The sequence below is a fragment of the Emydura macquarii genome, unplaced genomic scaffold, assembly GCF_026122565.2.
Source record: "Emydura macquarii macquarii isolate MOO-44397 ecotype Brisbane River unplaced genomic scaffold, CSIRO-AGI_Emac_v2 contig_2768, whole genome shotgun sequence".
In the NCBI taxonomy this organism is placed as follows: domain Eukaryota; kingdom Metazoa; phylum Chordata; order Testudines; family Chelidae; genus Emydura; species Emydura macquarii.
The window spans coordinates 41,697,584-41,709,804 of NW_027132905.1; the positions used below are offsets into that span (position 1 = coordinate 41,697,584).

A 12,221-nucleotide genomic window follows, 5' to 3' on the forward strand; every position below is an offset into this window, starting at 1 on the left:
AATAGAGCATGTGTGTGTGTGGATGGCAGAGGGGAAATTTATTTACTGTTTGATGACGTGGTATATAATCAGTTGCAGAACCTCTCACCTTGGGGGTCACAAACCTGGTGTTTCAGGGGGTCCTAAGCACCCTACTCTTCTTATATGGCTAAATAGGTCCCAGTTTGATCTCAGCTTCTTGGATGCGGGAAGGATCCTGAGGAGTTGATTCTAGTTATAGAAAGGGCGGTTGTGGTATGGAAAGAGACAGAGAACCACTGTGGAAGGAGGTTGTTTCAACTATCTGTAAAACTGGTCAGATAGCAGGAGGAAAATACATTGGCATATGATTTTATCAGACAAGCGATGGGGGAAGCAATGCACTGACTAGTGTTTATGAGGACAGTATGGGCTAGCTTAGCTAATTAGCTGATGGTTTGTAAATGCTTTGAAGGTGAGAAGTGCTATGTAAGTGCCAAGTGTTGTTAGTTTGGTAATCAATGTCCATCCGGAAAGCTGCAGCTCCATTTAGCTGCCTTCTCTTGGCTTAGGGAGGCTCAAGTAGAGAAGTAAAGTAGAGAAAGAGGAGGTAACTTCAGAGAGAAGTGATCTTTCCCTACACATTTCTATAGCATCCCTCCCTGGCCTCCATGGCTCTGGCTGGGCCTTGGACCTCCAGCTTGTTTGGCTTTCTTCTGCCCATCATGGTGCCTGCAGGTCCTTGGGGATATCACAGCTTTATCCATGACCTTGATTCCTGCACAGGCTTTCACCTTTCTCTGCCCTCCCTAGAAAGGAGGACATCGAGACGTTTTCTATGAGGATGCCCGCTGGTAATTCACCCCCAGATAGGAGTCAACATGGATCCAGCTTCACTAGGGGAAACCAACTCTTCCCAGGTGACCTACAGAGGAGAATGTCAGGACAAAATGACGGCAAATATTAAGCACAGGAGATGACAGCGTTTCCTCGCTGGTCTGTTCTTTTATTTTAGTGACAGGGCATGTTTCTACCTGATCTGCTACAAGGCAGAAGTCTTGCATCTCCCACAGCCCAGAGCTGTCCCTCTCTGCTGGAGCCCAGGGTTTGATGTGCCTCCTGAGAACATCTGTGCCAAGAAAAACGGAGCTTTTAATCTGAAAGCATTGCAAGCATAACAACTTATAGAGTGTCGTGTCAGAATGCAGATTTGTTTTGGCTTAAGGCAGCTTTTTCTTCTGAGGTCGGGCTGATAAACAGAGAATGCAGCTTCCTCCTTTCCGGGGGTTGATTTAGGGTCATCATGCCTATTGTCAATGGAGCGGTTTTGTTGCAGCTGGGCAAACCAACTTTCTGACGTGAGGTTGTTTCCTTCCTTCGGTTCCTAAAAACTCCAGGCAATGACTTCCTAAGAACTTCATTAAGACTTAACTTCTGCTGGGTGTTTCTTCGTTTACCAACGTAGCTGGACCAATAGAGAGACCCCCCCACTCAGGATGGACACACTCAGTGCCATGGGATTTCAGCGGGGTGGAGCGTGGGTGAGGGGGGCAGAATACTAGTGAGCAAAGGAAACCTCAGAGGACTGCTGCAGCGAGGTGGGGAACCCTCCTTCCTGGATGCTGGTATCCCCAGCTGTAGCTTCTCCCACTCATTGGCCTGGGCTCAATTGCTGGAGAAAGCCAGCTCGTTCTGGCCACCACGAGTGTGACCTGCTCGATGCTCACACGAGGCTTCTCTTGCCCAGATGCCTGATGATGCTGCAGACCCTGCTCAGGACCCCAATAACCAAGGGGAAGATGAGTTTGAGGAGGCTGAGCTGGAGAGGCCGGACTTTGAAGAGAAGGTGGTGCGATCAGACAAAGACAAGGAACCCGGCGTGCTAGTGAAAGAAGAGACAAAGGAGAAGCCACTGAAGGTAACTCGTGATGGGGAAACCATGTCTTCAGGGGGTGTGTGTTGGGGGTGAGGAAGAGGGTTCTTGGTCCTACAAATGGGAGGAGGGAGAGAATGCACGCCCCTCTTCCCCCCCCAAGAAAATGTTCACCCCCAAAGCCCTATGCTGTATGGTTGGAAGCCACTCACAGGCATGTTGTGATGGGCTGGCAGTGAGAGAACCCTTCCTCCAGCATCTCTTGCTCCTGATTCTGGGCAGCTTATGGCTCTGGAGTCCCAGCTGGGTCATGACCAATTTTCTTTTGGCTTCCAGGAGCCACTGGCAAGCTGCCCTCCATTCTCCCTCTGCTTGATCCGCAGCTGGCATGGCAGCACCTCACAGCACCTCTTCTCTGCCCAGCTATTAAGCAACATGTCCTACTTCCTCTTCAGCCCATTCCAGTGCCAGTTTGGGAGCTGGGAAGGGGGTAAAGAGAAGGGGGCAGACATCTGGGTGCCAGGTGGACTGTGTTGTTCCTACTCTGTCCACTTGCCACTCCTGGCGATAGGTGTAACTGCAGGAGGACTGAAAACGGGGAATCCTGGCATATCGCATGGCATCTCTATAGCGTTAGAGAGCCCGAGGCCACAGCTTACACAGCCTTAAGGGCGCAGTGGCCCTCGTTACGCCTGCTTCTGAGCTGATGCGTGGCCTAGAGAAGGTGACTCAGAAACTTCTCTCCTCTCGGTCTCACAACACAAGAGCAAGGAGACGTCCAACGCAAAACCGATCAAAGGAGATCCTTTTTCGCAGACCATGTGATTAAACTGTGGCGCTCTTTGCCACAGAAAGTTAAGGCCACGAACTGAACGAGTCTCTCAGAGGGATGGGAAATTGATAGCTGGAAGATCCTGGCTTGTCATAAGGACAACCAAAATTATGGAGATATTGCTTTGGGGCTTTAAGCCAACCTTGAGCGATGAGAATCCAGGATGAGATGTAATGTGAGGGGCAGATTATCCTCCATCTGCCTATTTGGGATTCTGGCACCTTCCTCTGAAGCAGCTGGTTCTAGCCACTGTCCGACCGGACACTAAACTAGATGGACCTTGCCTGACCTAGCCTGGCGATTCCTATGTTTCTGGGATGTAGCCGTGGCTGTGATGGTCTGGTGGCAATTATGCTGGGTGAGGGAGAATCTTGCCTCCTCCAAGGAGACGATCACTTTCAGAGGGAGCCATTTGTTTTGTAAAGCGCTTCTTGCTGTCTGGAGTGAGACTCTGTGGCAGGGAAATATTAGCTTGTTTTGACAAGTTGCTAAGTATTCTCTGTGTCACTTGTTTTTAAAAGCAGCATTTTATCTGTCAGGCTCTAAAACAATGATTGGTAGCAAGTCTAAAAACACTCCAAAGCAACGGAATAGACATTTGAAGCAAAGATCCCACCACGGCAGCATTTCATCTGCTGAATAAAACACTCCAGCCCCTTCGTGCAAAAAGAGTTTGTACCTTAAATATTTGTCTTTGCCTCGGCCAATCTGCTTACACTGTATGCACAGAGCATAGGTACCTTGTGGGGAAAGGCCTGAGAGCTCTGGCAATGAGAACTTATGCAAACTTAGCACTCCTTTGCAAGGAAAATTGAAACTCCTTAAATCAGCTTGATCGGTTACTGGTAAAACTGCCTTCTACTGGATGGAATCGGAACAGTGCAACTGTGTGTCATAAGTGCTATATTGCTCATGAGAAACAGGGATTCTTCTGTAGCCCGAGTGGGAGGGGCCTTTTGAGGAAGTTCTATCCCTGCTGTCACAGTTACGTTCCAAAGGGCTGTCGTCATGGGTTTGTCACAATCTATGCTGTAGCATCAAGATACTGCAGCAGCCAGAGCTGTCTAAACACTAGGAATAGACAGGGCATGGACAATCAGATGGCTGACAAGGAAGGATGACGTCAACAGCCCTTAGAGAGGACAGAACTAACCAGAAGACAAAACACTCCTCCTGTGGGGTTTCCCCCCACCTCCCCTTCCTACCTTGTTTGTTTCCCTTTCTCTCTCCCTGCTCATTCTGCTCCTTTCCACTCTTTGAACAATACAGACCTTAGTTCAATGCCTGCCCTCCGTTCTGCTGGCTTGCTTTTCTGACTTGGGCATGGCTCTGGTAGGCTGTGATTAACTCTTTGGCAGGCCCCATGGGGAGGGTATTTGAAAGGGTGGCCGGTTTGGTTGCCATTTGTGGGATGCGGAGGGTGGCATGCATCAGAGCAGCTCTGGGCAGGAGCAGATGGCCTGCTCGTGGCTCAGCCTGTCGGGTGAAAGCGGCCGTGCTGCTCAGCCGCTGCTTTGACAAAAGCCTCTGTAAATCAGAAGCTGCATCAGCTTGTCTGAGTCCCTGGCTCCGTCTCTCCATGAGGTATAAATTATGGAAAGCATTAATATTTCATGCTCACCAGCAAGAGGCTCCAAGAAAATCCCGGTCAGATCCCGCTCTGTTCGTCTCCAACTCTGCAGCTGGGCAGGTGCCGTGGGTTGAGCCAGGCCGTGCAGACCGCCCTTGCCCGTTACCAGCCCTGGTGCTTTCTTTAGCCAGTGCCACGAGTGCTAATCTCTGACGCAGTGATGAGCTGGGCATAGGACTTGCATGTCCTAAGCTCCAGCTGTGCCCAGCCCGTTGGTCCATGCTGCCTTCCAGCCTCTCCGAATGACAAACCGCCGAACAGAGCCAGCCAGGTTTTGAACCTGAGACTCCAGGGAATATGACAATTCCCAAGCGAGCTGAGAGCCCTTGGCCATCACTGCTGAGAGGGGGTTAAAGGCGTTGGATCATTCCCAAGAGACATGGACCTTATGCCCATACCCTGTTGTAACAGTCACGGCCATGGTGCCCTGCAGCAGCCCTTGGCTTCCTCGCTGCCAGCCTGCAAACAGACAGCAGCCACAGGCCAGCTCCTCAGCTGGTGCCAATCACCAGAGCTTAGCTGGAGCCAGAGAAGCTGCACTGATTGATCCCAGCTGCGGCTGTGGCCCTGTACATGAGTGGAGAGAGCAGTCAATCTCTGCTCCCCCTTGCGCTCCTCTCTTCTCTTCGGAGACCTCCTCGGTGCGAGCGGCTTGGCCCCGGGGCTCCCCTGGGCGCGCTGTCTCTGTGCACTAGGATGGCTGAATGAATGGCTATTTGCTGTCTCCGGCTGCCTCCCAAACAGCTGCCATCTCTCACTTCAACGGGCAGCCAACAAAACGAATGGTCTCTGCTGGGGGAAGGACCGTTTTGCTTCGTTGTCGGCTCCCGGCTGGAAGGTCTGCGCTTGGCTGTGCCTTGCTAATGTGACTTGGGCAGCTGCGGTTCGGGGAGGGAGCTCTTGACACTGTTCTCCCCACAGCCCCCTGGAATCCAGAAGGCTTTGGAGTCTGGTACTGCCGTGGCGCTAGGGATGTAAGCGCATGATTGCTGCCCAGCTCTGCCAACTGGCTTGTTCGCTCTCCGTAACAGATGCTTCCCCACTGTCTGTAGGGACTGCTTGACCCAGAGTGGCCGCTGCATACCCAGGGCTTCATGCAGAGCTCTGACACCCTGCTGATCCCTACCGTGAGGGCGCTCCCCAGCACAGCCTCCTATCAGGCAGACACGAAGGCATGAGGCAGCCGGGAAGTGACTTGGCTGTTTCCGTCCACTCCCCTGGCTGCCTGGAGAATAAAGGGGACAGAGGCATTGATTGGGAGTAGGCACCCAACAAATATGGGGTCACCTCTGATCTTCCAGGGTCTCAATTCAGCATCCTTCAGACCTGGGGCTGTAATGCATGAAAGTCTGGTTCTCCAAAGCTGCTTTGCCATGCTGTGAGGATTGGGGTTGGGGGAGTGTTTAAAGCAGACTGACCTACCAATGCTACCCTTCTGTGTTTCCAGGGTGCCGCTGGGCCAGACAAGGCCAGAGAAGAGCCATTGGATGACTACCAAGAAGATCAGGAGCAAGAAATTGTACGAGACCGAGGTTCCTCTTCCTTTCCTGTTCTATAGTGTGGTTGTGGGTGTATTTTGAGACCAGGAGCTGAGCCTGGTGCAGCTGCTGGGCAGATCTGTGCACTGGGATGCTGACAGCAGCTATTAGGGGAAATCCTCTACACCCCTAGGAATAGGCTGCCTTGTAAGCTCTTCAGGGCAGGAACGGGGGCCATTTCGCAACCTACTGGCCAGAGCACTGGACTGAGAATCAGAAAACCTGGGTTCTTTTGCTGGCCCTGCCACTGGCCTGCCAGGTGACCTTGGGCAAGTCACCTCCCCTCTCTGCGCCTCAGTTTCTCCATGTATAAAGTGAGCATAACGATACTGACCTCGTTTGTAAAGTGCTTTGAGGTCTGCTGATGAAAAGCGCTGTGTAGGAGCTAGGTGGCCTTATCATCCTATGTGGTTGTGCAGCACCTAGCAGAGCGGGCCCCTGTTCCCATGGGGGGCCCTCAGGTATTAGCATGTTGCGCACACGGGGCCTTCTTTTCCCAGCTGCTCAGCACCCCCTGAGCTCTCCTTCTCACCAGTTAGAGTAGCTGGTGCTCAGCACCTGTGCAGTAATAAATAGGACAAATAAGGCTTTTAATTGTTCTAAGCCTCATCCCCGCCCCAGTCAGTGATGATAGACACACGTCGTTCCAAAGCACTGAGGCTATACAAGGCGGCCCCCCCACACTTCCCAAAGCAGCCTGGCTTTCTCATCCTGATAAGACCAAGGCCCCCACTCTGCTAAGAGCTCTGCCCTCAGGTTCAGCACCCGCCCTCAGGGAGCCCAATGGGGGTGAGGGGAGATTGTTAATCAGAAACTAGAGCTCTGCCATGGTCAGCTCCCCTCTTTCCCTGATTGTTTGACCTCCAGAACAAGCTGAATCCCAGCCCCTAGTGCATCACTGAGCATGGCTGAGACCCCTATTTTGTTTTAAATGGTCTACTTTGGGAGCAGGGGGGGACACTCTCCTTCTAGCTGCATCTCTGCCTTTTGCATTTTGCCGTGGCACGCCAGAAAGAGCGTCTCCATTTATTCTGGGTTATTAATAATAGACAAAAGATAAGTGCCTCCAACAGAAACTGTCCCCTTTGGGCTTCTGCCTGCTTTCAAAGCAGAGAAATTACCTATCTTCAGCTACTTCATGTTAACTCTTCCTCATCCAGTCCCATTCTCCAGGCTTCTTCTAGGGATGCTGACATCGAGGGGGAAGCTTTTACATTGTTGATATAAATGTGTGATCACTGGTTAAAACGGCTTGTTGCTATGCAAGCTGAGCTACGTGGGTGATTGGATTTCATGCCTTGGATCATGGAGGCCCTAATTCAGCAAAGCACACAAGCACATCCACAAGTCAAGGGGGGCGTAAGCACATTGTTAACTTGTGTGAACAAAACAAAGCGGCAGGTTTCTAAGGTATCCACTGAACAACCGGTGCAGTCTCTCTTCCTTATCTGTGAAATAAGGGCCTGCATTTTCTGACGTGACTTGTGGTCGTGGGTACCCAACTTGAAAAGAGGGGCCACCCTGATTTTCAAGCTGTGCTGAGCACCCGCCCTGTGTAAATCAGGACTCTCTAAGGTGTCTGAAGTTAGGCAGTCTGTCATTACTTACTGCTGGATAATTTAAGCCAAGGGTTTTATGGCGTGTTTTCAGGACTTAACCTGGTCTAAAAATAGTGGCGGTGCCTGTCATAGTCTGGGAGAAGCAAGAGAAGACAAAGATTAAAGTTCACCCATCAGCAACCTAACTGACTTCAAATTGGTTTTTGGGTTGTTTTTTTTGGCCAGGTCTGCAACCTTTTGCTGCCCCTCTTCCTCTCTCCTCCCAATTTAAACACTGGCTGGTCTCTGATTAGTTTATATCATTTCTATCACTGGGCTACATCATCTCTCTTGTGCATGTCTCTGTAATTTCGGGGTTGTTTGTTTTTACTCATTTCATTCAACTCACTTCCTCCCCTGTCTTTCTATTGACACATTGGGATATTCAGACTGAGGAATTTGAAGAATCACATTGACATTCATCCACTTGTGCTGTTAGCTTCCATGTTGCCAATCCAAACCATTCAAAAAAAATCATGAGTCAGGCCTCAGGAAATACCACCACCACAACCTGGCTTTTATAGAACGCAAAGCACTTTACAAAGGTGGTCAGTATCATTATCTTCATTTTACAGATGGGGAAACTGAGGCACTGGGAGGGGAATTGACTTGTCCAGGGTTGCCTACTATAGCCCAGTGGTAGAGCCAGGAATAGAATAATGAGAGATGACTTTTATGCTAGAAACTTTTTAAAACAACAGTTTTTGGTGGTTCTTGTTATGGTAACACATATAGTAAATAATAATATTTGTCTTCTGCTTTTGGAGCTTTTAGGAGGGTCACATTTTCAAACTTTTCTCTGCAGCCAGGAGGGCTAGAAACTGTTTTGGTTTTTTTTAGTTAAAGCTGAGGTTCACACCTGTTCACAGGACTCCAGGAGCTGGGGCATTGTCCGAAATTGTCAACGCTATAGAGCGCTTTATTTTATTGTTGTTTATTTGGACTGCCCTTAGCTTAGGCAGTGAATGCAGACATGTCAGCTTCATTTCTCCTTGTAGCCATATTGAGTCACTGCCTGGCATAACGCACTAGATACTAGAATAACCTTATTGTTGCAGTCATGCTGGCAGGGCTTTCAATTGCACCATTTCCATTTAACTTAAAAAGAGACAAGACTGAGGGAATGATTTTCCATTCAAACTGGGAGTCGTGTGTGTATGTGGATGGAGAGCTGTTTTACCAAAATCTAAGTTTCCTTCCCCCAAACGAATTCAGTATCTAATTCACAGCAGCTGGCAAGCTAATTTTGCCTGGGACACGGCCTCCCTGAGGGCTTTGATTGCAAAGAGACCGGGAGATGCCCTTTAGTGCCACCTGTGGTGCCTTCTTGAATTTTTATTGTCATCTGATTGTAACACTTAAACGTAATTTCCACTTCAGAGCCATGAAAAGAAGAATCTCTAATTCTGAGGTGCAAATGTGCAGTGGATGAGGATGATGACTTGCATGGGGCTTAATGAACATAGCTTCTAGATAATGCCTCCCTCTCCTCCCCTGCCCCATGCTGCGCCTGAGAACCAGCCTTCTATGGAAACTGGACGTGTCCTAACAGGCACTGCTTCTGAGATTTCCTGGCCCATGTTTATGGAAATGAATGACCTTCTGTAGTGGCAGAAAGAGGCCAGATTTTCAGAGGCACTGGTTGCCTATGACTCCGATTAACCTCAGTGGGAGCTGCGGGTGCTGGGCCGTTCCGCAGGTCAGGCCGTAGCTTAGTCTGAGCACAGTCACACGGAAATCAGGGAAACGACTCCCTTGACTTCCATGGATACTGGGTCAGTCCCCCAGAATCTGCCAGTCGGACGGTGGAGCATGGTGGAGCACTGACCCCAGCTCTGCAGTGCATCCTCTGTCATGGAGTTAATAACCATGGTGAGAGGAGAGAAGCTGAAAAATGGGAACCCGAAATGCTCAAAAGGCAAAGAAAAAGACCCCACACTTCTTATTATTATTTTAAATCTCATGATTTTTAAGCCAGCCTCATGATTTTGGCAGCCCCGCGTCTTGGTTTTTGAAGGTTGGGGCTTGGCAATGCTGTTCCCCTTAACGTCAGCTGAACCAATGAGGCGTCCCCTTCTCTCCCTGGCTCTGCATAGGGGACCTTTCAATTAACTATCTGGACTGATGCCACGTCCTGCTCCCCGTTTCCTGCCTCACTTTCATCGCTGCCCTTTGGCTGATGGTGTCCACTTACTATTGTTTTTACTTAAGAGCTCTCCCAGGGATGGCCTGAAGCACCCGCTGAATAAACAGCTCTTTGGGGCCTGCAGCTGACCGCTAGATCCCCGCAGCACAACCTGTAAAAGCTTGAGACTCCTCGTTCCTAGCACCGTGTGTACCGCAAGGTCAGCCCTTACCCCATCGCTCAGGGAGCCTGGCCCTGTGACTGGCTTGGAGGGGAGCCTTTATCCCGCCATTGCCATTGAGCCCATCAAATGTTCCCTCACGTCCCGTAAGAGTGAATAATAACAGTAATGCCAAGCTCTTTTCATCCATAGATCTCAAAGCACTCTACAAATGAGGGGTCGTTATTCCCATTTTACAGATGGGGCAGCTGAGACACGGAGCGGCGACAGGTCACTCAGCAGGCCAGTGGCAGAGCCAGGAATAGAACCCAGGTCTGCTGACTCCTAGTCCAGCACCCTGAACACTAGGCCCCTCTTGCCAGCTGCAGTGGGTGGGCTATTTCCTCGTTTCAAATGACCTGGTTACCTGCGAGGACGCTGTCTCCTATGGGGGCATTAAGCCGTTTCTGTGTATGTCAGAGATCACGTGCATGGCATTCGTTTGTTGATGGGTTGGTGGTAACATCTTTTTAAAGCTGTGGGCTCAGCCTGAAGTTTCAGGGGAGGAAGGCAGCAGCCCTGCAAAATGTAGGACATGAGCTGTGCTGTTTCTCCCTGCGGGAAGCATGGTTGCTGGCAAAGGAAGGGGCATGCCCGGACGCCACGTGTTAGTGACCTAATTTCTCCTCCCCCCATCCCTTGCTCTTTGTAATTGACTGCACGGCTTAGAAAGCTTTTCCTATGGGTCTGCGTGGTGTGACATAACCTGCCTCTCCAGTGGGGTCATGTGGATTCCTACAAGGACTCCGCTCCTGCCTCTAAAAAAAATCAGGCTATTCAGTCGCCGTCCTCAGGGACGTACTCCCGGTGTAGTTAGTTGTAGCTGTCGCAGTCTCTGTATTCGGCACTGCAGTGTTCCTGCAGTACCATGGCAGTTCTGCAGAGAGCGCCAGCTCCATGTTTGCTGGGGATGGAGCCCTGGTGTTCACTCTAAAGCATCACTTCCCAAACCATCCGGTCCATGGAGCACTGGCTGGGGGTCATTGGGGAGCTGCCTGGTCTCAGGACGCAGGCAGTGGCTCCTCCTCTTTGATTCCAGCCACTGAATTGCATTACAGTGTGCTAAAATACATCTGAACGTTACTTTTCCATGTAAGCGCTGTAATTGCCATAGGGATGTTATGTGATGGTGGATGGGAGGCAATGGTGGGGGGCAGAGTCCCCAAGACACTGTCTGTTAAGATGTTGGCCTGAGGGTAGGAGTCAGCCCTTAAGACTGAGCTGAGCTTTGTACCTGATTCGAGCGGGCCCCAGGCCGCCTGGCCTGTGCGGGCAGGGCTCTTAGATTTGAGAGAGGCCTGGAGGCACGTCTTGACTTTTCTGCTATTTTAACAGCTAGATTTGCTTGTTGGAACCTGGGTGAGAGAGCAAAGCCCTAGGCCGGGCCGATCCAGTGAAACTGAACGGGGTAGGGTACAGACGACAGCAGCTGGTCTTCTAGAAACCAACCAGGAGAGAGAAAACAGGCAAAGCAAGACCAAGCTGCTGGCCAGTGCCATTGGCAATAAAAATCCACCTTGGAGCGGCCTCCCCCATGTCCCAAAGCAGATCAGAAGCCTTCCAGGGGAAGGAAACCCATCTTGCTTGTCCCTGTGTGTGTGGGGTGGAGGCGGAGGGGTGCTGCCCATGGTGCTGTCAAAGAAGCAAGGAGCCTCAGAGTTCAGCAAAAAGCTTTTAACTGCTACCTCAGTATCAGATGCAGTGTCTTACTCAGCCGGGACCCAGGCTGTGCCTGTCTCTCCCATGCCTGTTCGGTTCCGGTCCGTGCAGGACCACCAGCGTAACAAGCAGTTGCCTGGCTCCGTGTGAGCACCACCAAGGAGTAGCCTGCAGGCTAGGAGAGCAGCAGGTGAGAGAGTGATGCTCTAACAGGCCTATAGCTCTAATAGAGGTGCACATCAGGGCCCTAAGGTGCCAGGAAAGGTTCCACCTGTGGAGAGGGGGCCAGCCCGAAGGTTGCTCAGATCGGGAGCAATGTGAGGCCCTGGGAATGTCCGGTTTGCTTGTGCTGAATCCTGACTCCAGCTCTCTGAGGCGTACAGCACGAGCCAGTTGCCTCTTAGTCAAATCCACCACCCCTCTCCTCCTTTGCTTGCAAGCTGTAGTGGTTCAGGGTGTGTAGCCAGCGAGGGCACGGACATGAACCAACCAGGCCAGAGTGTGGCATCGAAAGGAGACCGACCAGCAAATTCACATACTTGTGCCTAGCACAGAGAGAGGACCCTGTGGTGGGGGTGTGTGTTATGAAACGTTTAGAGTGTATTGCACCCTTCAAAGGGAACAAATTCCTACTCCACTGGAGGGGTGTGTCTTTGCACTGCAGTAGCACTTAAACATGCCAACTACAGGCATCGGACCCCAGGGAATGCCTGGGATGTTAACTGGCCCATGAACTATCTATAACAGCCAATTCACACCTGTCCCCTGAATCCAAAGTATCTGATCTG

At 50.9% G+C, this 12,221-nt stretch overlaps 1 protein-coding gene across 3 annotated transcripts in view; it reads left to right on the forward strand.

Annotated features, from left to right (window-relative positions):
* Nucleotides 1–12,221, forward strand: part of LOC137165778 (Golgi integral membrane protein 4-like) — a 75,850-nt gene that overhangs the window by 62,230 nt on the left and 1,399 nt on the right. Inside the window, exons 12-13 of one of the 3 annotated variants that reach the window (XM_067567226.1) lie at nucleotides 1,706–1,876; nucleotides 5,741–5,825. In XM_067567226.1, the coding sequence (XP_067423327.1) occupies nucleotides 1,706–1,876; nucleotides 5,741–5,825 (256 nt within the window). The remainder of the gene's footprint in view (nucleotides 1–1,705; nucleotides 1,877–5,740; nucleotides 5,826–12,221) is intronic. The other 2 variants (XM_067567225.1, XM_067567227.1) reach the window with 2 other exon arrangements.